Source organism: Lachancea thermotolerans, assembly GCF_000142805.1.
Source record: "Lachancea thermotolerans CBS 6340 chromosome F complete sequence".
Classification (NCBI taxonomy): Eukaryota; Fungi; Ascomycota; class Saccharomycetes; order Saccharomycetales; family Saccharomycetaceae; genus Lachancea; species Lachancea thermotolerans.
The window spans coordinates 1,507,624-1,528,696 of NC_013082.1; the positions used below are offsets into that span (position 1 = coordinate 1,507,624).

The 21,073-nt window shown below is 51.1% G+C and overlaps 12 protein-coding genes and 1 non-coding gene across 13 annotated transcripts; 7 read left to right on the forward strand and 6 right to left on the reverse strand.

Annotated features, from left to right (window-relative positions):
• Positions 1–115: 115 nt before the first annotated feature.
• MMS1 (Mms1p) lies at positions 116–3,619 on the forward strand (the record flags this gene model as incomplete). Its single annotated transcript, XM_002554947.1, has 1 exon — positions 116–3,619. One exon carries the CDS (start codon positions 116–118, stop codon positions 3,617–3,619), a length of 3,504 nt encoding a protein of 1,167 aa, XP_002554993.1.
• Positions 3,620–4,105: 486 nt separating this feature from the next.
• Positions 4,106–4,732, forward strand: KLTH0F18590g (Rho family protein; the record flags this gene model as incomplete). The annotated part of the gene is made up of 1 exon (XM_002554948.1): positions 4,106–4,732. One exon carries the CDS (start codon positions 4,106–4,108, stop codon positions 4,730–4,732), a length of 627 nt encoding a protein of 208 aa, XP_002554994.1.
• Positions 4,733–5,558: 826 nt separating this feature from the next.
• KLTH0F18612g (Rho family protein) lies at positions 5,559–6,188 on the forward strand (the record flags this gene model as incomplete). The annotated part of the gene is made up of 1 exon (XM_002554949.1): positions 5,559–6,188. One exon carries the CDS (start codon positions 5,559–5,561, stop codon positions 6,186–6,188), a length of 630 nt encoding a protein of 209 aa, XP_002554995.1.
• A 289-nt stretch (positions 6,189–6,477) lies between these two features.
• MRP2 (mitochondrial 37S ribosomal protein uS14m) lies at positions 6,478–6,825 on the reverse strand (the record flags this gene model as incomplete). Its single annotated transcript, XM_002554950.1, has 1 exon — positions 6,478–6,825. The coding sequence occupies one exon, from the start codon at positions 6,823–6,825 to the stop codon at positions 6,478–6,480; it is 348 nt and encodes a 115-aa protein (XP_002554996.1).
• A 288-nt stretch (positions 6,826–7,113) lies between these two features.
• On the reverse strand, positions 7,114–7,899 carry MET16 (phosphoadenylyl-sulfate reductase (thioredoxin); the record flags this gene model as incomplete). The annotated part of the gene is made up of 1 exon (XM_002554951.1): positions 7,114–7,899. One exon carries the CDS (start codon positions 7,897–7,899, stop codon positions 7,114–7,116), a length of 786 nt encoding a protein of 261 aa, XP_002554997.1.
• Positions 7,900–8,281: 382 nt separating this feature from the next.
• Positions 8,282–8,737, forward strand: NUT2 (mediator complex subunit NUT2; the record flags this gene model as incomplete). Its single annotated transcript, XM_002554952.1, has 1 exon — positions 8,282–8,737. One exon carries the CDS (start codon positions 8,282–8,284, stop codon positions 8,735–8,737), a length of 456 nt encoding a protein of 151 aa, XP_002554998.1.
• A 133-nt stretch (positions 8,738–8,870) lies between these two features.
• Positions 8,871–10,439, forward strand: JIP5 (Jip5p; the record flags this gene model as incomplete). The annotated part of the gene is made up of 1 exon (XM_002554953.1): positions 8,871–10,439. One exon carries the CDS (start codon positions 8,871–8,873, stop codon positions 10,437–10,439), a length of 1,569 nt encoding a protein of 522 aa, XP_002554999.1.
• A 117-nt stretch (positions 10,440–10,556) lies between these two features.
• KLTH0F18722r lies at positions 10,557–10,630 on the reverse strand. The gene has a single exon. It is a non-coding gene; the product is annotated as a tRNA-Ile (tRNA).
• Positions 10,631–11,722: 1,092 nt separating this feature from the next.
• SMF1 (divalent metal ion transporter SMF1) lies at positions 11,723–13,273 on the forward strand (the record flags this gene model as incomplete). The annotated part of the gene is made up of 1 exon (XM_002554954.1): positions 11,723–13,273. The coding sequence occupies one exon, from the start codon at positions 11,723–11,725 to the stop codon at positions 13,271–13,273; it is 1,551 nt and encodes a 516-aa protein (XP_002555000.1).
• A 121-nt stretch (positions 13,274–13,394) lies between these two features.
• On the reverse strand, positions 13,395–15,161 carry HRP1 (Hrp1p; the record flags this gene model as incomplete). Its single annotated transcript, XM_002554955.1, has 1 exon — positions 13,395–15,161. The coding sequence occupies one exon, from the start codon at positions 15,159–15,161 to the stop codon at positions 13,395–13,397; it is 1,767 nt and encodes a 588-aa protein (XP_002555001.1).
• Positions 15,162–15,974: 813 nt separating this feature from the next.
• Positions 15,975–17,288, forward strand: TRM11 (tRNA (guanine-N2-)-methyltransferase; the record flags this gene model as incomplete). The annotated part of the gene is made up of 1 exon (XM_002554956.1): positions 15,975–17,288. One exon carries the CDS (start codon positions 15,975–15,977, stop codon positions 17,286–17,288), a length of 1,314 nt encoding a protein of 437 aa, XP_002555002.1.
• Positions 17,289–17,423: 135 nt separating this feature from the next.
• Positions 17,424–18,770, reverse strand: YPT11 (Rab family GTPase YPT11; the record flags this gene model as incomplete). Its single annotated transcript, XM_002554957.1, has 1 exon — positions 17,424–18,770. One exon carries the CDS (start codon positions 18,768–18,770, stop codon positions 17,424–17,426), a length of 1,347 nt encoding a protein of 448 aa, XP_002555003.1.
• Positions 18,771–19,045: 275 nt separating this feature from the next.
• TRM13 (tRNA:m4X modification enzyme) lies at positions 19,046–20,692 on the reverse strand (the record flags this gene model as incomplete). Its single annotated transcript, XM_002554958.1, has 1 exon — positions 19,046–20,692. One exon carries the CDS (start codon positions 20,690–20,692, stop codon positions 19,046–19,048), a length of 1,647 nt encoding a protein of 548 aa, XP_002555004.1.
• Between the last annotated feature and the right edge of the window lie 381 nt (positions 20,693–21,073).

A 21,073-nucleotide genomic window follows, 5' to 3' on the forward strand; every position in this document is an offset into this window, starting at 1 on the left:
TACCACATTTTTTCTTGAATTTACGGTAATTCTCCCTTGCCAAAATTTACAGCTTACAGAAGTATTTAAAAAATTAGTGCAGCCGCTCAAAACTTAAAAACCCAAAGAATATGCTATGGTTCTTGACCCCCAGATAGGGACTTTTGCCTCGAAAGAAGAGACAGAGAACTGCCATTGGTTTGATGTCTCGAGCTATGGATCAAAGCTCAACAAGCCCGGCAATGAAGAAAAGTGGTTTAAAGAAAGTGCAGAGTTGCATTCCCAACTGCCGATATTTTGCGGTAACATCAGAATATCGCTCGAGGAAGACAAATTCAAACAACTGGTTGGCGTTCGCGATGAAGAACTCAAAAGTTTTGCTCCCTTAGTGAAGCTGCATGAGCACTTTGGGCTTGGTCCACCAGCAGATCCAGAATCTCTTGATGATTCAGATTTGGAGTTTTTGGCTGGTCAAGCTAGCGAACGGGTATCGAGAATAGCTCTTCCTCAAGAAACGCTCCAGATTTCCAAGAAGTTCTTGGTCGTAAGCCGAAACGCCATGAAGTTGGTGGACAGTAGCGATGCATATGCATGTCCTTTTGAGATTATTGCCTGCGAAATAGTACGTCAGCCAGGTTTTCATGAAGATGTGCTGATTATTTTAACAGAGAAAGGCACTTTATATACTGTGGCGTTTGATGCTGATTTTAGGCCGTTTGTTTTGCAATGGTGGCACTCAGCGGATTTTGTGGATACACCTCGCGCGCTAAATGTTCACCCCTGTTTTGGGGAGTTTCTTGTGACTACAGATTATAATCTTCAGTTTTTCAAGTTCACTAGCAACTATCGCTTTGAGCTGATCAGTAACTTGACCTTTGAAAATAGCATCATAACAGGGTCGACATTCCTTCACAATGGCTACAGACCAGACCATCTGATGGCATTTTTGGCACTTTCTCTTTCAGATAGAATTACTTTGTGCGTTGCTCAGTGGGGAAATGTTCACGAGGAGAGGAAAGAGGTGCACCCTCTAAGTTTGCTAAAGAGCGACCCAATTACAAGTATCATCTGCCTTGGCGATACTCGGTGCCTCATCTTTACCAACAAAGAAATCGGACTTGTCACAGCAAATCAAATTATCTCGGGCGAGTTACCAATTCCTTGTTTCCAGAGATCTCGTTTAGGCGATGAAGTTCGAAAATGTTTTGATGACCCCGACCTGCTTTCAATGCTCAAGAGTATTCGGCCAGAATTGAATGACTTTGTGCACTGCACCGTTCTTGCAACCTCAAATGGCGCGCTTTGTTGCTGTCTGATAGATGATAAAGACAACACAAAATTTTTAGCATTGACTAGATTCAAAGGCCTGTGCAACGCTTTTCTAGCGCTGAATAGTTGTAAGCCGGGGAACTTTTACGCTGTCATAATATCAAGTTTTGGGCGCTTGTTTGAGATCTTGCTGGATCTTACAACAATAGAGGAATTAGTCAAAGATTACAAGATACCAGCCTTACAAAATATTGTAAGCAGGCGTACTCTATATGCCGGTCACATTGCCGGCGATTCTTTGCTTTATGTTGCGCCTTCTCAAATTTATACGACGAAACAAGATTGTCTTTTACTACTTTCCCAAGCAACAGTGTCCCGAATTACCGTGGGTGAACCGAACTTGAGCTGTTCCAGATTGTTAACTCTGAGGTCTTTCAAAACACTCAACAAATTATGCATTATTGATTGTAGCACTTTGCCAGAAAAATGGAAAAAGCACTTTTTAGACCAGGACGCATCCGCAGATGTCTTGCGATTCTTTATGATTGAGAAGACCCCTGCAGGCTCTTCGAACCTTATTTTGCTCGAATGGGATCCTGGTCATAAAGTGTCAAGGTCGAGAGAACTCGATGGTGTTCTTAGAGATGAAAAGCGCGACACAGTTTTATTCTTCTTCACTGAGGAGAACATTATTCAGGTAACGCCACGAACAATCTATGTCGACGACCTAGAAGAAACTGGCCGCTATGAACACTTTACATCATGGCCCCTTACTGGAGCTTTGAATAATGGTAAAATGCTGATTGCATGGAATTCAGAGACAGGAAAAATGCTGTTCTGCCCTGACATTGAATCTGCGAGTTCTGAAAATTTCTTTGAATTTACCTGCCCAATGGAGAATGAACGTTCGGTAATCACTGCCGTTTCGTTTATAAGGGCATCTTCCATGAGGGCATGGGTCACCGTGGTTTGCGATGGTACTGTTTTCTACTTTGATTGTAGCGCGATTTCAGATGGGATCGAGCCCGTCAGATGGTTTACAGATCACCGTATTGTATTTGGAAACTCATGTTTTGAAGGTTCTATGTTTTGCAATCTTGAAGGCGAGATGTACTACTGCTCCCACACACCCCCGATAGGAGACTGGCACCTGAGCAGGATGAATATAGAAATCATGCACAAAGGGCCATTGGAGATTCGCTTTTTGAATACTGAATTATGCCTTGTTTTTGCGCCCCAAAATATGCTGCTTCTTGACTTGAGAAAGCAAAGCGCAACAAATATTCCTCTTGTTGATGGCAGAAGGAACTCCATTATCCTGGACGTTCAGTGCGTTAGAGGCCTTTACTTTGTTCTTTTTAGTGACGGGTTGGAAATTTTAGAAGCTGACTGTTTTACAAATACGCCTACTCAGATCGTGGTTAAGGCTACTAGGATCAAAGGGAAGAAGTATTTCTACTCAAGAAAAATCAACCGTATGCTAATAGCCAATTTGAGAAAGAAATGTCTCGACTGTGCGAAGTTAGAGAACGGAAAATTGATGTCCCTCGATTCGAAATGCATGACTGACTTTGTGACAGTGTTTGATATAATTACGCTTCCCGGAGACTCGCGCGCAATTTTCCTGGTAATTGCTGGTACTATACCAGCATCTGATTCTAAATTTGCATTAAAACTCATTGAGATTTCGCCGTCTCCTGGTAAACTTGTTGTTCGAGAAGTCAGTTATAAGGCGGTAGATGCAGATGATATAGGCCATGTGCAGATGAGAGCATCGGCTGCAAACAAGTTCTGGATTTCTTGTGGCAAGGCCGTTCAGCTGTTACAACTTAAACCTGACGGCTTTGATTTTGTGCGTAAAAGCGAAACGCTTCCGCATGGAATTTGCTGTTTTGATGCTACTAACGATTTGCTAGTTGCAGCGACGGAGAATGACGAGCTCTATGGCGAATGCAGGATTTTGGACGGCGACTGGCGAGCTCTTAACATGATCAATCTTCATGGCGTCAAAGGTCGCTTGAAGGTCAATATCATCAATGACATGTGCGTGGCTGTTTACGGTGACATCACTGACAAGAAAGGTGCTCTCGTCAGTCAAATATTTTTTTACCGAGTTGTAGGTGCACGCCTTGAGTGCTATAACACGATAACATTTAAAGAGTCCATTCGCGATGTTCAATACTCACAGAAGAATAACGAGTTGTGCGTCCTTCAAGAGGATGGTGTCATCCGTTTATTCCAAGGTGTTGAGAAAGAGCACGAGATCCAAGGAATTATCGGCCAACCGGAAAGTATCTGCTTTTCTCATGCTTCGTCACAGTCCGGTTGTTGGCGAATATCTGCTACGGAGTTATCGCCAGTCACAAAGTAAGTGGAGTATGAAAAATGTTCTGATAACTGCGAAAGCACGGCCAGTGTGATCAATAGTTTAGGGCACTCTCCGAACTATACCCGTGCAACTGAACTGCTCAAAAGCGGACGAAGTCAGTGTTTGCGAGCTGAGAGGTTTGCGTGGAGGGACTGTTTACATTGCGCGCTTGATCACATGATGCGCTGTCACTGTGTTTCAAAAACAAGCAAAAATTTTGATGTTCGAAGGGATTAGATATCATCCGGAGAAATATCAACAAACCAATTCGAAAGGTGTTTGAAGCGTGAGCTCCTAACTTGACAGTTCAAAGGCCGCGCGCGATTCGGTTTTCCGAGCTACGAGTAAGGGACAACCACTTGCTCATAAAATTTTTTGCGGGGCTTTGATCTTGAGACCGGTAGATTCGGACGGTTCTCGAAGGTGCTCCGACAAGACATTTGAAACTCCATCAAAAAGCCCAATTTCGATAACTTTAAGACACTCAAAATGTCTTTTCAAGCAGGATCTGGTATCAGAAAGAAGTTAGTAATCGTGGGGGATGGTGCGTGTGGTAAAACATGTTTGTTGATTGTTTTTTCAAAGGGGCAATTCCCTGAAGTTTACGTACCAACGGTTTTTGAAAACTACGTCGCTGATGTGGAGGTAGATGGGCGTCGCGTGGAGCTAGCTCTATGGGATACTGCTGGCCAGGAGGACTACGACCGCCTGAGGCCGCTCTCATATCCGGATTCAAATGTTGTATTGATTTGTTTCTCGATCGATCTACCCGATTCTTTGGATAACGTGCAAGAGAAGTGGATTGCGGAAGTACTGCATTTCTGTCAGGGCGTTCCTATCATCCTTGTTGGCTGCAAAGTTGACCTGCGTGACAACGCACAAACGGTTGAAACTCTACGAGCGATTGGGCAGCAACCGGTGTCTGCTTCCGAAGCGCAAGAAGTCGCGAATAAAATCGGAGCTGTGTCTTACTATGAGTGCTCGGCCAAAACCGGGTATGGCGTTCGCGACGTCTTTGAAGCCGCAACTAGGGCCGCTTTGTCAGGCAAAGCTACTTTAAAACAAAGTAAAGCCGGCGCCAAGCAGAAGAAGAAGAAAAAGTGTGTTCTTCTTTAGGCGACAAGTTCCCCTTACTATTTTATAAAGATCATTACTCCGCGGAGGAAGGCAAAACACCAACATAACAACGGAATACTATTGCATGGCGGGGGAGAAGGGCAGGAACATCCTATCGTCCTCGTCGCCTTCAGGGCCCGTGCTACACATTCATTTCACCCTTTCCTCTGTATTACTACCAACTGCATTTTTCATTCATTTCTAAGATCTCAAAAGTATCCTTTTTGTGTATAACTCTACGATAAAGTCCGCAGAACACATGTTATTTACGCCGACCAGTGGTCAAATGCGTTGGAGAGAGCGATTGGTCAACTAATGCGCCTCCTTCAATCTTGGCATCGCGTTGGAAACATTTCGTGAGCAACGATTTTAACATGAAATGCGACAGTATTCGACTGCTCGGTCAAGTGAGCCGTTGCATCGCTGGGATGAATGCCGCAATGCACGTTCTTGCATTGATTACGGCCTGGGGCATTCTGCGCGATGCTGTTTCACAAAAACCCATTGTTCATTTTGAAACAATCCTAGAACCTCTAAAGCGCTTTTTCTGGGAATATAAAAATGCCGAAAAGGTCCTCATAGAGCCTAACCATGCAAACGCTCTGGATCAGCCCCGCGTAGCGGGTGTTGCAGCTTTATGCCATGATCCGTGTATCATTACATTCTCAGCCTATAACCTATTTTTTCTGTTATTTTTTTAGCATATAAAAATAGTATTGTTGTCGAAGGGGGAACACAACGATCGAAAAGAAGTCAGATCAACGGATCTATTTATCGGATTGGACTGAAAGTGACCGGTGGCTGATCATATCGCAATTTTTTAAAGATGTCTCAAGCTGGAATGAATAATGCCAGTATCAGAAGGAAACTTGTGATTGTTGGGGATGGTGCATGTGGTAAAACCTGTTTGTTGATAGTTTTCGCCAAGGGCAAGTTCCCCCAGGTTTATGTGCCCACAGTCTTTGACAACTATGTCGCTGACGTGGAAGTCGATGGGCGTCGCGTGGAGCTGGCGCTTTGGGATACTGCTGGCCAGGAGGACTACGATCGTTTGAGACCGTTGTCGTACCCCGACTCGAACGTGGTGTTGATTTGTTTCTCTATTGATCTCCCAGACTCGCTGGAAAATGTGATGGAGAAGTGGATTTCCGAGGTCCTGCACTTCTGTCAGGGCGTGCCTATCATCCTTGTGGGCTGTAAGGTTGATCTGAGAAACGACTCTCAGGTCATCGAGAACCTGCGCGCCAACGGCCAGGAGCCTGTATCTCAGGGTGCTGCCCAAGAGGTCGCGGAGCAGATCGGTGCTGTTGAGTACATTGAATGCTCTGCTAAGACCGGCTACGGAGTGCGTGAGGTTTTCGAGGCTGCGACTAGAGCTTCTCTCATGGGGAAGCAGAACAAGACCAAGAAGACTAAATCTTCCGGCAAGAAGAAGAAGAAGTGTGTTGTGTTGTAATGGTCTCGCCTAAATCTTTCGCGCCGCTTAGGCTAGCCTGGGCGCGCAATACCGCATAAAACACAAAAAATCGCTATACTTATTCTCCCCTCTGCCCTTTCCGCCCAGTTATCGCCTGGCTAATACTCGCCTGGCTAACACTCGCCTGGTTTTTCTCCAGGGCAAAACCGTGACTTCCGCATGTGTATAATAATTTTTGCCGCCTGTAATCACGCCCGCATGCATCTCGGCCCTGTCCGTTTATTTCTTGTCCGTTAAAATATATACATGATGTAAATGCTAACTCCAATCACCATACGCCCTTCTTGACGCCTGGCAAGTCGCCGTTTTTGGCCTTCTCTCTAAACTGGGTTCTGCACAATCTAAAGTCGCTGAGCACAAATCTTGAGTGGCCCGTTTCAACGCATCTGTTTTTGACCTGGGTCATTCTTGTGTAGTTAGGCATTACACTCAACTTCAATTGGGCCTCCAATCTGGTCCTAGGTGGTAATGTTGTGTTTCTGGCTATGTATTTTAGAGCCTTTGTTGCAATTTCGTTTTCTGCAACCTGCTGTCTCTTGAAGTTGTCTCTAATGACTCTCGCATTCAAGTATGTGGAAGGAAGCTTGACCTTAACCGGAAAGCGAAAATTGCCCATGGTTCCGAGCTTAAAGAGTCCACGAGTAGGTGTTTGCTAGATGTCGTCAAAAGCAGCTACTGTTCCAAGATTTGTTCATAAAATTTTGGAGCGCTAGCTTCAAATATATCAATATTAACGAAAACAATAGATAAATAATAGGTTGGGCGAACGAACCGCGATCCATCGGGTTCATAACGGCTTCGCACGGCCGCTTTTTCTCTAAGGCGCTGTGAGGAATTACCGCAGCCACGGGCAGTAAAAGCTTTTGGAACCAACTTACGCGAGTAATTAGACATATTAAAGAATTCATTCTTTGGCGCCTAGGAACTGTGCAAAACGACTAGTCTCATGGATGCCGCATTCAGTTTTGCTCTTTCCCTTCCACCTTCCAGCTCTTTCGTCCTCGCCATCAGCTACCGGTTGAGTCGAGTGGTAGTCCCCTATGGATTTGTAACCTAAGTCTAGTAGTTCGTTATATGGAACTTGATGGTTGTCAATGTAGGCTTTGACCTGCTGGAAATCCCAGTTTGCAAGAGGATTTATCTTTAGTATCCCATTCAGTTCGTCTAACTCGACGAAAAGGAGACTTGAGCGAGACCCCCCCTGTGACTTGCGGCGTCCTGTGAAAACTGCGGTAACGCCTAGCTCCTTGTATGCGCGATGGGCAGGCTCAACCTTCACCAAGAAGTCGTACTTGGTCTCGTCCCTTTCCCACAAGAAATCCCCGTGCTTGGCCGCAAATTCAGACTCGTTATTTGCTCCCTCGGGCTTATAGACATTTATCGTCTGGTTTCTGGGTTTGTAGTAGCGGTCCTCAATGTTGCGTAGTAAGTCAAGCGTCTGCGGGAAGTGGTGTAGTGTATCAATAAATATGAGCGGGGTGATGCTCTGGTCTTGGATTTTCGACAGCATGTCAATGGTTGCAAGTCCTGTTAGGCCAAAAGCCGTGGTTTGAAAGAGGTGTGGAAATGTGGCCAGCGCCCACTCCAAGATTTGGCGTGGCGACTGCATCTGCGCAAGCGCAGCATTCCAGTGGTCGACTTGTTCTTGTGTGACCACAATCTCGTTATTTAGCTGATAACTCTTAACCATCGCTGAAGTTCAAAGCTCTGTGACCATTATCGTGGTAGGTTGCGCGGGAAAGGTTTGTCAACTCGTGTAATGCTTTACGCTTCTACTCCGAGCCATAGTTTCCAGGCCTTTCACCTTGATTTCACGTGAGATTGTTCTGTTTCTTGATATGCCGACATGTCGACAGGTAGACACAGGCAGCTTGCGAGGCAATGCCTGAGCACTATTACCATTAGTATAATCGTGGATTATCACTATGCGTCGCTTTCGATAGCGTTTCGGAGAACTATTTAGCTTGGTTCACTGTTGTGTACGACTTAGCTGACCAGACAAGAACAATTTATACACTAATTTCTAAAAATCTATTAAACCAAGATCCAGTAAAGCATCAAAACGCACAAAGATGCCTCCAGCAGACGTCAATAAGATGCAGGAAGATCTTTCGCTCTCCGAGCAGCAACTGCGGTCGATCATTGAGTCCTTTGTTGAGCTGGGAGTTTCTGTGTATGACTTTCCAGGAACATTAGAGGCCACTCAAGGCATGATGACCAACCTTAAGCGAAACGTCGATAGGCTTAGACAACTTAACAAGCAGTCTAATGACCCCGAATCTCAGCTGAATAACTTCAATGTACCAATCGAGGTAGCCCAGTACATTGAGGACGGCCGAAACCCTGACGTGTACACTCGTGATTTTGTTGAGGCAATCCGCCGCTCGAACCAATACCAAAGGGCCAAAATGAACGCTCTGGGTCAGCTACGGAACAAGCTTGCAGAGAAGATCATTGCCGAGTTTCCAGACATGCAGAACAACGTAACAGATATCCTAGCGAGGACCAGAAGAGAACCATCTGTGTGATCCTCACGTGATTTTAAAAGCTCTGGCTTTACCGCTGAAAAATTTCTAGCGCAAACAGAAAGCGGTAACGAGATGAGATGACTGTAATAGTGCTTCCTTTGTGACTACATCTCACTTGGGCGAACATTGGACGATGGGGAAAAAGAAAGTCAAGAATAGTCAAGACCTAAGCAGCCTGGCTTCTAACAAAAGTCCAGTCCTGGAACTAAAATTTAATGAACCTTTGTTTGCGTTGGCCTGCCACCCCGAACAGGCTTTGCTCTTTAGCGGGCTTTCTACAGGCCATATATTATGCCACAGATATGAGCCCGACGCGCTTCAAAAACGTATGAAGAAGAATGAGCATGCGGCGGCAAAGGCTAAAGAAGGTGAGCCTGCCGAAAACAAAAAATTTTGGACAGTAGTTGAAGCCCGGGAGGATGGCAGCTCAAACACTGAGGGATTTGAGCTTGTGTGGAAGACAAAGAGACACAAAGGAAGCGTGCGCTCTATTTGCCTTGACGCAGATGGAACGCACGTATACTCTATCGGGGCAGACTGCGTGTTAAAGAAGGCCAATTCACAGACGGGAAAGGTGGTCAAAAAGACGCAAGTCTCGCAAGATACTGGCGTAAAGTTTACTAAGATTGTCAAATCTGCCACACACCCCTTTTTGCTGCTCGGCGATGAAAGCGGCAACGTGATAGTGCTGAACAGCGAAACTCTGGAGCTCAAGAACACAATTCGCGGGATTCACAACGGTGACGCCATTAACGACATCTTTCACTTCACTGGAAAGTCGATTCACAAGTTTGTGTCTTTGGGGCAGACCACGCTGGCGTACTGGGACGCACGTGAGTCCAACGAGGGCGACATGCAAATCCCAGCTGATGACCTGGACGCGAAGCGCAAAGTGCGTTTAAGTGAGGACCAAGAAGATGAGATACTATGCGGAACTTTTCTGGATCCCCAGGACGGCGAAACTTTGATCTGCGGCATGGGCGAGGGTATTTTGACTATATGGAAGCCCAAGAAAAACGATTTGGTTGACCAAATTAGCAGAATCAAAGTGAAGAAGGATGAGAGTCTTGACTGCATGATTTCTACTTTGCAGGACGATAGCTGCGTTTGGGTTGGATGTTCTGATGGCCACCTCTACAGAGTAAATGTTAAAACAAGCAAAGTTGTCGAGATCCGCAAACACAGCGGGTTGGACGAGGTTCTCTTCTTAGACTTAGACTCAGAGTACCGCTTAGTTTCGGGCGGCATGGACAAGGTTAAAATATGGGAATCTTCTGCCAGTGACGATGACGATCGCGAACAACAGGCGGAAATTGATAGCGATTCCAGCGCCAGCGAGATGGGGCCGGACGATAGTAGCTCTAACTCTGAGCTTGAATCGGGCTCCGACGTTGAATTGGAGGAAGATCCTGAAGGTAGTGGCAGTGACGAAGACTCCGATGAAAGCACATTTGAAGAAGGCGAGCTTGTGGGGCTCAGCAAGGAAGAGTTATTGAAAGAGCTAGACAAGGACTTATGTGGAAGCGACCAAGAAGAAGGTTCAAAACCCTCTCGTAAGAGAACCGCTGCAGACGGCGGCGATAATGGCGCCTCTAAGAAGTCGAAGGCCAAACAAAAACCAAAGCAGAAACAGCTGACGTCTAAGCAGCTACGAAACCTGCAAAAACATGAACACGGAATAAAAAGGTTTGAAGATTTGTAGGATTTAGCTGTGTACTAGAATAGATCTTTCGAATGGTATGCACTTACACTGACAAGCTTCGAGTCATGAAGCCAATGTCACAGTCTGTCCTTCTCGATTAGTTTTCCAAAAAAAGAATGGTCTCTAGCGGGATCGAACCGCTGATCCCCGCGTTATTAGCACGGTGCCTTAACCAACTGGGCCAAGAGACCGGATCTGATGGTGGCTCGAGTAATCAATAAGTATATTAGCACTTCATTTATCACGAACCTTGAAAGTGATTTATACAACTGAAACCGCCGTCAAGCTACTACAGCGTGTTTAATTAAAGAAATCTTATGGACACCTAACCTGTATTATACATGAGAAGATGCCATGCACTAAAGAGCAATTATGCGTTGTTGACCAAGGACTTGCGCAAGAGGGCTCGTTGGCATTGGCTCATTAGTGCCGGTACAGATCCGTGCTGCTCTGTCCTTGCTTCGTGCCCTAACAAGTTTTCGAGCGGTTGATTTTGAAAGCATGGCCTCATCGTTTTGACGCCAGTAATTTAGAAAGAGCCGAGCAGTCCTATCGCGCCCGCTATTCGAGACTGCTCGCTAAGGGAAGGTGGAATCTTCAAGCGATCTGCATGCCAACGTATGTCCTGCAGATCCTAAAAACGCCGCAAATCTTAAAAAAAAAAAAGTTTGACCACCAGCTGGTATCCGGTGAATCATCACTTTGCCGAGGGAGCCAGCATGCAACATAATATGCTATAGGCGAAGCGACCAGTTTTCACAGGAAAGACTTCTAGTGCATATTCGCGTGTTGCTTACTCTCTGGTTGACCGTTGTGGCACATCTGCGCTTTGAAAAAGTGGTGAATTCAACATTCCACAGTGTTAAGTATTCGTAGCCGAAATATTTGGCGCCTCTAATACGCTTTCTACCCGTAATTGACTCACTATTTGCGCGTTACATAATCCGGCATTGAGGCGATGAGGCGGTGAGGAATTTCGCGTATTATGCGGAGCCTCCAGAACAGTCCGTTCTAGGCTTCGATGATGGAGACTTTGCAGTTCAGTAGACACGCGCGCTGCTTCCCACTACGGGCTTTTGAAATGCTAAAAAAAGGTCAAAGACTATATTCTTTGATTCAAAGGGCTCGCGGAAGCTTAATATAACAAGAAAATAGATTTCTGAATACAGTTTAGAGATTCGAAGGCAGAGAAGTGGAGTCCTCCAAGCTTAGACCCAACAAATAGTGAGGCCTTCAAGGAGCGAGCTCGCAGTACGCCAACAATTGCTTCATCTTCAGACACCATGGCAGCTGTTATAGCAGAGCTGAACACCGAAGAACGCCAAGAAAGGTCGCGGCCCATATTGTCCAAGTTCGGACACAAGGTTAAGAGCGTCCTGAGCAAGTACATGAAATTTGTGGGACCAGGCCTCATGGTAAGTGTTGCGTATATGGACCCAGGTAACTACTCGACTGCAGTTGACGCAGGTGCCAGAAATCGGTTCGCGCTTCTTTTCGTGGTACTTCTGTCGAACATCATAGCGATCTTTCTGCAGTCACTCTGTATCAAATTGGGCACGGTTACGGGGTTGGATTTGTCGCGCGCGTGCCGCAAGTATCTACCCCGCTGGATGAACTGGACGCTGTACTTTTTTGCAGAAGCAGCCATCATAGCCACAGATGTGGCCGAGGTGATTGGTTCTGCTGTGGCACTTAATATCTTGATCAAGGTGCCTTTGGCGGCTGGCGTGGCCATCACTGTGGTCGACGTGCTGTTTGTCATGATCGCGTACAAGCCTGGCTGCTCTTCCATGAGGTTTGTGAGGTTCTTCGAGTTCGCTGTTGCTGCCCTTGTGATGGGTGTATGTGTGTGCTTCTGTGTCGAGCTTGCATTCATCCCAAAAATACCAGTCGGTGTTGTGATGCGTGGCTTTGCACCTTCCAAAGAGATGTTCCAAGGGAATGGTATTTACATTGCAACTTCAATTCTCGGTGCTACTGTGATGCCGCATTCTTTGTTTCTCGGCTCTGGACTGGTACAGCCCAGATTGCTAGAGTACGATTTACAAAATGGGTACTATAGCGCTGTTACGACCGATGAGGCAGAATCCTCTCCAGATTCTGATGAGAAGAATTCAGAAGAAAAGCTGGACAAGAGATACCAAAACTACAAACCAACGATGGCTGCGATAAGTTACGCATTAAAATATTCCATATCAGAGCTGGCCATTACCCTTTTCACGTTTGCCCTTTTCGTCAACGCATCTATCCTGATTATTTCGGGTGCCACATTATATGGTTCCCCAGAGGCCGTCGACGCCGACTTGTACACTATTCATCACCTTTTGTCGAAAACTCTGGCCCCTATAGCAGGTACCATTTTCATGTTAGCATTGCTCATGAGCGGTCAATCTGCAGGTATCGTCTGTACTATTGCTGGTCAGATTGTTAGTGAAGGTCATATTAACTGGAAGCTGAAACCATGGAAGAGACGCGTAGCCACACGGCTTATTTCTATAATTCCATGTCTCGCAATTTCACTCAGTATCGGTCGCACTGCTCTTTCCAAAGCATTAAATGCTTCACAAGTTGTTCTTTCTTTGCTGCTTCCCTTCCTAACAGCACCATTAATCTATTTTACCTGCAAAAAGTCTGTGATGAGTGTTAGGAAATACGGAGCCGAAGATGGCGATATCTCATCGGATCTTGATTCAGAGAATGGTAGCGGAGAAACTGTTGACATGTCCAATAACTGGGTGACATCCATCATCGCTGTCGTTGTTTGGCTCTTCATCTCAGTTTTGAACGTCTACGCGATAGTCCAGCTAGGCCTTTCGCATGGCGATATTAGCTAGGCCTTTTGCATGACGATATTAGCTAGCGGTGTGCATTCTTGACAACCTCAGCGCTGAACAGCTGCAATTTCGGAATTTCAATTCATGACAATTATTATACATATAGTTATCGAACGATTACTTATCTAGAGTAAGGATGGTAGCCATTGTTGTTGCGCCTGGAATAACCGCTACGTCCTCCACGGTAGCCGCTGCGGTCACGGTTCCGGAAACCTGAGCGGTAACTCCCACGACCGCCGTTGTCGCGGTCGTCGCGACCGTCGCGGCCGTCACGGCCATCGCGACTATTACGATTATCACGGCCATCGCGTCCGTCACGGTTATCACGGCCTTCGCGACCGTTGTCGCGAGGGTTTCCTGACCTTGGGCCCCTGGGTGCGTTTGTTGGGGGGGAAGACACCCTTCTTTCGATGTTGTTGTCGCCGTCGTTGCGCTCTTCAGCCTTGTCTTCTGATCCAATGGTGGGAACGTCAGAGGCTTCTTGAGTTGGCGTGTCAGACTGGGAGGCAGCTGGAGGCATCCCAGGCATCCCAGGCATCATACCGGTCATCATTTGCTGCATTTGCTGCATTTGCTGCTGGTACATTTGTGAATAGTCGACACCGGTCTGCTGTTGCATTTGGGCGTAATACTCTTGCATTTTGTTGTAGTACTCGGCCATGGCTTGAGGATTGAACATAGGGTTGAAGTTGCCCATCATTGGATTCTGGAACATATTGAACTGCGCGGAGCCAAAAGGCGCCTGTGTTTTTTGTTGTTGCTGCTGCTTTTGAAGGTGTCTTGGCTCAGCTCTCTTGATCTCAATTCTCTTTCCTTTGAATTCAATGAACTTGTTCTCACACACACGGTCCACTGCATCAGGTGTGTCATAGGTGATGAAGCCGAATCCCCTAGATCTCCCTGTGTCCTTGTCCAACATAAGCTGGGCGTCGATGATAGTACCCCACTGGGAGAAAAACTCCTCGAACTCTTTGGGTCTGACATCAGGACCGATACCGCCAACAAAAATCTTACCTGTTTTGTCTTGCTCTTCACGAGGGATTGCTCTTTTTGGGTCGATGACTTTACCATCAAGAATATGCTGGGTCTTTACAACTTCATCTACGCTAGAAGCTTCTGCGAAAGTTAAAAAACCAAATCCTCTGGATCTACCAGTTGCATTGTCCCTCATAATTTTGAGATCAGTTACTTGGCCGTATTTGGAGAAATAGTCCTTTAGGTTGTCCTCAGTGGTTTCCCAGTTCAAGCCGCCAATGAACATTTTACAAATGTCACGCGAAAGGTCGGCCTTGTTGGTTCTCTGTTCAGCAGCAGAGCCGGGCCCGGAGGCGCCCCCCTGTTGAAACTGAGGCATGCTTTGCTGCAACTGTTGAAGTTGTTGCCACTGTTGCATGTTGGGCATACCAGGCATCCCAGGCATTCCGGTCATGCTGGGCATCCCGGGCATCGAAGGCATTGCAGGCATTCCGGGCATAGCTGGGGGTGCTGATGCAGTCGATGTCGCGGGGACCGCGGCTGTGTCTGAGGTGCTTGAGGGATCTTTAGTCTGCGATTCTGTAGAGCTATTGTTGTTACCGCTAGCCGCCTGCTGGAGCTGGCTCAAGTTAGACGACAACGCTTGAAGCGCTGCAAGCTGGTCAAGGGATGAAGAGGCGGCAGGCGCTGGCGCGGGCTGCGCAACAGCTGCTGGCTGCGCAGCTTCTGTCGAAGCTGAGGCCGCCGCCCCAGCACCCTGGGGCTTGGAGGTGTCCGCGCTTTGCGCATTCGCCGCTGAGGCTGCTACTTCTTGTTTAGTGGGTTCAGCCGCCGTGGTAGCGGCAGTCGTGGAGGTGGCGTTGGAGTCGTCACCGTAGATGTCGTTAAAGTCTTCGTCGTCCGAGAAACTCATGTTGTGGTGGTGTCGGTGCTAGGGAGAGTAATGCCGCGCTCGTCCAAACTGCTGGGTAGATACGAGGGTACTAAGTAGGTATAAAGAGACTACTTATGCAGTCGTCTCGAGTTTTCTTGTGCCTGGGTTGTTGTGTCAGGTTTCCGCGCGCCCACCAATCTAATAGATGCACAATCTGTCTAAAAAGCTAAACGATTTAAAACTATCCACAGTCTTAATATACCTGCTGGTTTTCAAACGCAGTGCCGGTAATTTGTGTGTCTAATTTCTTCTAAAATTACCACTTCAGCTGAATGTCAAAATGGCTCCTATGGCTATACAGATTATCCAGTAACTTTTAAATCGTATCCGTAGTTTCCAAAGAAAAGGGTTAGTACGTCCGAATCCTGATCTTGTAGTCAGTGCTCGTTAGAACTTGGCGGGTTGGAGGCTTGGGACAAATACCTTTTTCAATTTCCTTCTCCTTTATATACTGGCAAAAGCTCAGAGGATGAAATTTTGAAGGGAAATATTTTAGAGAGCCGGGTAAGAACAAGTTAATATCAATCGCGACAGAGCATGACAAGACAAGATTAGGTTAAAGGACCCTGAATTGGGCAGACTGGCGCCTCAAGAGGCCTGTAAACAAGTTGCCGCGCGTGTCTTGATATGTAGAGATAGCGTATGGCAGCAGAAGTTCCCTTTGTCCGAAGCATTTAGGGGTTTCTAACGGCTTTTGTCTCTGACAGGGCAAATTTTTCGACATTGAAATTAAGATGGTGAGCGCATCGCATCGCATCAGCGTGGGCATCGGTGACCAGGAAAGCGCGCGAAATGGTCAAAAAATATTTGCTCTTCATGGTGCAGACGCACCTGAACTTTAGGCTCGCGGAGTTGGAATCGCTGGCGGACTTGTTCGGCGTGAAGACGGTGGATTTCAGCAAATACGACGAGGGCTCGCCGTTTTTCATCGTGGAGCTGGAGAATGACGCGCAGGCTAGGGCATGGATCTCGAGGTCAATTTTGACACGCGGGATCTATGAGTATTGGGGCCAGGGGACCACATACGAGGAGCTGCACCGCGAGATCCAGGCCAACCCGCTGTTTAAGCAGTTCAAGGCCGAGTACAGAAACTCGACGTTTAAGTTTGAATTCGACAGCTTTGGCGGAAGCTCGTCCGGGAAACTGGACCGCGTAGCGTGCATTGAGTCTTTCAAATACCTGGAGTTCCAGGGCAAGATTCGCATGAAAAATCCAGACCAAGTGTTCACGGTGATCGAGGAATACGAGCCTTTGAGCGACAACGTTGCCGGTGAGAAGGCGTTGCGGATGTTCTTTGGGCGGGAGGTGCAGAAGAGTGACCGTTTATGCGGCGCACTGGAAAAGTACGACCTCAAGAAAAGGCCCTACAAGGGAACCACCAGTTTCGAGGCCGAGCTGTCGCTGGTGAGTGCGAACATCGCGCAGGTGAAGCCTGGCACGGTGATGTACGATCCGTTTGCGGGCACGGGATCTTTCTTGGTTGCGGGTGGACACTACAAGGCCTTGGTTATCGGGTCGGACATCGACGGCCGGATGATCAGGGGCAAGGGCTCGCAAACAATAAAGGCCAACTTCAAAAGGTACGGCGAGAGCCTCCAGTTTCTGGATGTGGTCACGATGGACTTTACGCACAACGCACTGCGGAGCGACTTCCTGATAGACACGATCCTCTGCGACCCCCCTTACGGGATTCGTGAGAGTATCAAGGTGCTGGGCGCCAGAGACCCTGAGCGTTTTGTGGGCAAGGAGGACGTCGAGATCGACGGGAAGAAAGCGTACTTGCACCGAGACTATATTCCTACAAAGAAGCCGTACTCTTTGGACGCTCTGCTGGACGACCTACTGCAGTTTGCGTCACAGAGGCTGCCTCTGAACGGGAGGCTCGCGTTCTGGATGCCGGTTGCGAACGACGAAAACATCGAGACCGTCATCCCGCTGCACGCGAACTTGGAGCTCAAATACAACTGTGTCCAAGAATTCAACAAGTGGTCGAGAAGACTGCTGGTGTACGTCAACCGGGGCGACGGGTTCCAGGGGCCCACGAACGCTGGCCTGGAGCGGTCGAAAGCCAATTTCAGAGACCGTTATTTTAGCGGGTTTAATTAATGCATTTTTCAGGTAACGGGTGAGTAAACCTTCTATATAAACGAATAAGAGCAGAAAAGCAGACTAGTGGGGAGAGAATGGATCAGCATGCGCGCGCACGCAGAGGGAGAGAGAGAGAAGATGCATTGATTATTGTTACACGCAGCAGGCGGCTCTACCGCTGCTGTCCCCGGGGTCGAGGGGCTTTGATATGTCGATTGTCTTTGGGGGCTCCTTCGATCTTCTGCGCACGATGGTGGAGCCCCTTCTCTCGATCTCCATGGGGACGTCGGCCGGAATGGCGACCGGGCCGCAGGAGTCGCAGGAGTGGGCCTGGGCCTGGGCCTGGGTCGGCGTCGGAGTGGGCGTGCGGGTTGAAGTCGAGGCGCGCGTGTGCGTGGGCCGCGGCGAGTCGCCGTGGCGGTGGAGGTCGTCCTCGTAGCACCCGTGCTCGGCCAGGTCCTTGATGATGATGTTGAAGGTGCGCTCGACGACCTGGTGCCACTTGCAGCTCACCTCGAAATTGCCAGCAATCTTGACGCCGTGTTTCTGCTCGGCCTCGGCGATGAGCCGCAGCACGTCCTCGTGGGTCACCTGGCGCACCTTGTAGAGATCGATCTTGTTCCCGACGAGGTAGAGCCGCAGCTTCTTGTCGCCCGCGCAGCAGTTGAGCACCTCCTGGAGCCAGTAGTCGAGGCAGTTGTGGAAGCTCTTGCGGCTGCAGATATCGTAGCTGAGCAGGATGCCGTGGGAGCCCTTGTACAGGGAGGGGATCATCGCGTTTCTGTAGCGTTCCTGACCAGCAGTATCCCACATGGTGACCTTGAAGTAGCGGTGGTCGATGTTGACGAGGTTGGTGCGGATGTCGACGCCGATGGTGCTGCGGGTGTCGATGATGATCTCGTTAGGGTCCTCGCGCGGCGGCGCGTCGGGGCTCAGGCCCGCCGCGTCGGGGTCCTCGGAGAGCGATGGCGCGTCGCGCGCGGCGGCGGGGTGCGTGAAGAGCTCCTCGTAGTCGTTGAGGCTGTAGCGCTTGCGCTTCTCGATGGTCTTGAGGTTCTGGATGCGCTTGTGGCGGCGCGCCTGCAGCGAGGGCGCGCGCGCGCTGTCCTTGGCGAAGAGGCTGACCTGCGACCGCGTGGGCAGCTCGTTGCAGTAGCTGAGGATCATCGCGGTTTTGCCGACCGTGGCGTCGCCGATCAGGAGCAGCTTGATGGACGAGGAGTCCGCGAGCGAGTCGAGCGACACGTTGCGCTGGTCGTCGTTGGGGATCCGGTAAAACGACTGCCCGGCGGCAGTTGCGGCGGTGGCGGCGCTGCCGCCACTGCTGGCGCCGCCGATGAGCCCGTACGCGGACGAGGGCCGCGCGGAGTGCGCGCGCGCAGACGCCGGCCGCACCGCGGGCGCCTGTTCTGCGAAGGGAAACGCGCCGAGCGACGGCGACGCGGGCGACGCCGGCGCGGAGAAGTTGATCGAGTAGCGTTTCCTCCTGGAGTCTGACATTAGCGTGAGGCAGGGATCGGGCTGCGCATGCGATGTGCAGCGTGGGGGCGGAGAGAGGGAGATCGGGCGTGCCAACGGTGCAGCTGTGGGAGGAAGCCAAATTTTTCAGGATCCCAAAGAATGGGTTCTGGGCGCGGGGGTCTCCGGGATATCGTGGGGGACGGGGGGCGCGCGGCGAGCGCGCGGAGCGGTGTGTATATTGTCTTCTACGTACTGTCGATCTGTGTACTGCGCGCTGGCTCCTCGCCGGCTCCTCGCCGGCTCCTCGCGAAGCGCTACGCGGCCTCGCCCGCGCCCGCGCTCTCCCGCACCACCACCATCGCCACGTTCTCCAGCGACACCGCCGGCTCCACGTACCTCACCAGCGACACCCGGTACCCGCGCTCCCGTAGAAACCGCGCCCGGCCCTCGTCGATCACGCGCCGCGCGCACTCGCCCAGCCGCTCGCGCTCCGCGACGCTTAGCTCCGTGAAGTGGCCGCCTACCTCCGCGTCCGCCACGCCGGCCCGCCGCCCGCACACGGCCCACGTCGCGATCTTCTTCAGCGCCCGGAAGAACGCCGCGTACGCGAGCCCAGACTCTTGCGCCAGCGGCTCCACGTACGCCCGGTTCACGTACTGCTTCGCGTCGCACACGTGCCGGCAGCACATCGCGATCACCATGCCGCGGAGCCGCCGCGCGCGGCGGTGCAGCGCGTCGCTGTTCACACAGCAGCGCAGCGTGAGGTCCGTGGCGACGCCGCACAGGTGCTTGGAGATGGCGACGCAGTCGCCGGCGTCGGCGCCGGCGGCGGCAGCGTCAACATCGGCGGCTACATCGGCGGCAGCGTCCGCGTCGGCGCCGGCCGCGCGCGCCTCCAGCAGCCGGTCCACGACCAGGTCCTTGATGTCGATCTTCTTGCGCAGCACGTGCGCGTACGCAGGCTGCTGCGCGGGCCGGTCTGCGGCGTAGAGCTCGTCCAGGTCGTCGCGGAACTTCTTGTCGAACTTCATGCGGTTGGACGCGCGGTCCACCAGCACGAAGCGAGGCGGCTCGGGCGCGCGCGCGGGGTCCAGCGCCGTTTGGTGTGCGAACACGCTCTGGTTGACGTAGCGCGAGAGCTCGGCGCGGCCGCAGCCGAACTCCAGGAACGTGAGCGGGTCGCGCGCGTCGCGTGGAAACAGGCCCGCGTCCAGCATGTGCTGGATCAGCGACGACTGCTGGCACGCGTGCTTGCGGGAGCCCTGAAGCTGCGGGAAGCGGCGCGACTCGACGGCGGCGTTGTGCTTGGCCACGAGTGGCAGCGCGGCGGCGAGGCCCGCGGCGGCGTAGCGGCGGAGCACGGGGATAGCCGCAAGCACGGCGGCTTGGTCGTCGGGGTCCGCGGCTGCGTTTGCGTTTGCGTTTCCAGGGTCCGCGGCTGCGGGCTCCGCGGCTGCGAGATCCGCGGGATCGGCGGCTCCGGCGGCTCCGACCTCGGCGGCCCCGCGCTCAGGGTCCGCGTTGTAGTCCGCGCGGAACCAGGGCTCCTCGGCCGCGCGCGGCCGCGCCGCCTGCTTCGTCGTGTTGCACTTGCGCGTGTGCCGCGCTACGTCCTTCTCCCACACCGTGTGGCGCGGGTCCAGCGGGCACGGCACACGGCGGCCCTTGGCGCTCGGCGGCTGCGCCGCGCCCTGCAGCTGGTTCAGGTGCTCCGAGCAGTACGCCACGCCCGGCCGCCGCGACATGCCGCAGCGTCGCTGTTTCTTCTCCAGGTAGAACTCGCACTGCAACCGCTGCGCGGCAGCCGGTACGGCTGCCGTGCCGGCGGGGCAAGCCCGCTTGACCGGGCGCGCTCTGCGCTCCGCGGCTGCGCTAGCGTCTCTGGCCTCTTTGGCCTCTCCAGCCTCTCTATCGGTCATCTCTGGGCGGTTGCGCTCTGGCGGCCATGGGAGCCCGCCCATCGAGCTCGCTGCATAAGTTTTTCACGCGCGACAAGCATTCTGCACGGCTGATCACGTGCATCAAGCGTTCTGCACGGCCGATCATGCGGACGGCAGCAACCTCCGCGCCCGTCGGGTGGTACGACGCACGCACGCACAGCGCGTACGCGTATCAGCGCGTATCGGTGTGCCGGCGGCCAGGGAGTAAAGGGGGCGGCGGGGCCAGATCAGACCCGTATCGCCGGGCAGCCAGGCCCTGTGCGTGCGTCGCGCGGGCCGCCCCCCCTCCCTCGTATCAGCGGACACGCGATGCCGTAATCAGCGCTGGCGCGGACGAAAGCATACGAGCGGCGCCGTCTCCGGCGTCAGTGCGCTCCAAAGCACGCGCTCTTCGGCCCCTCG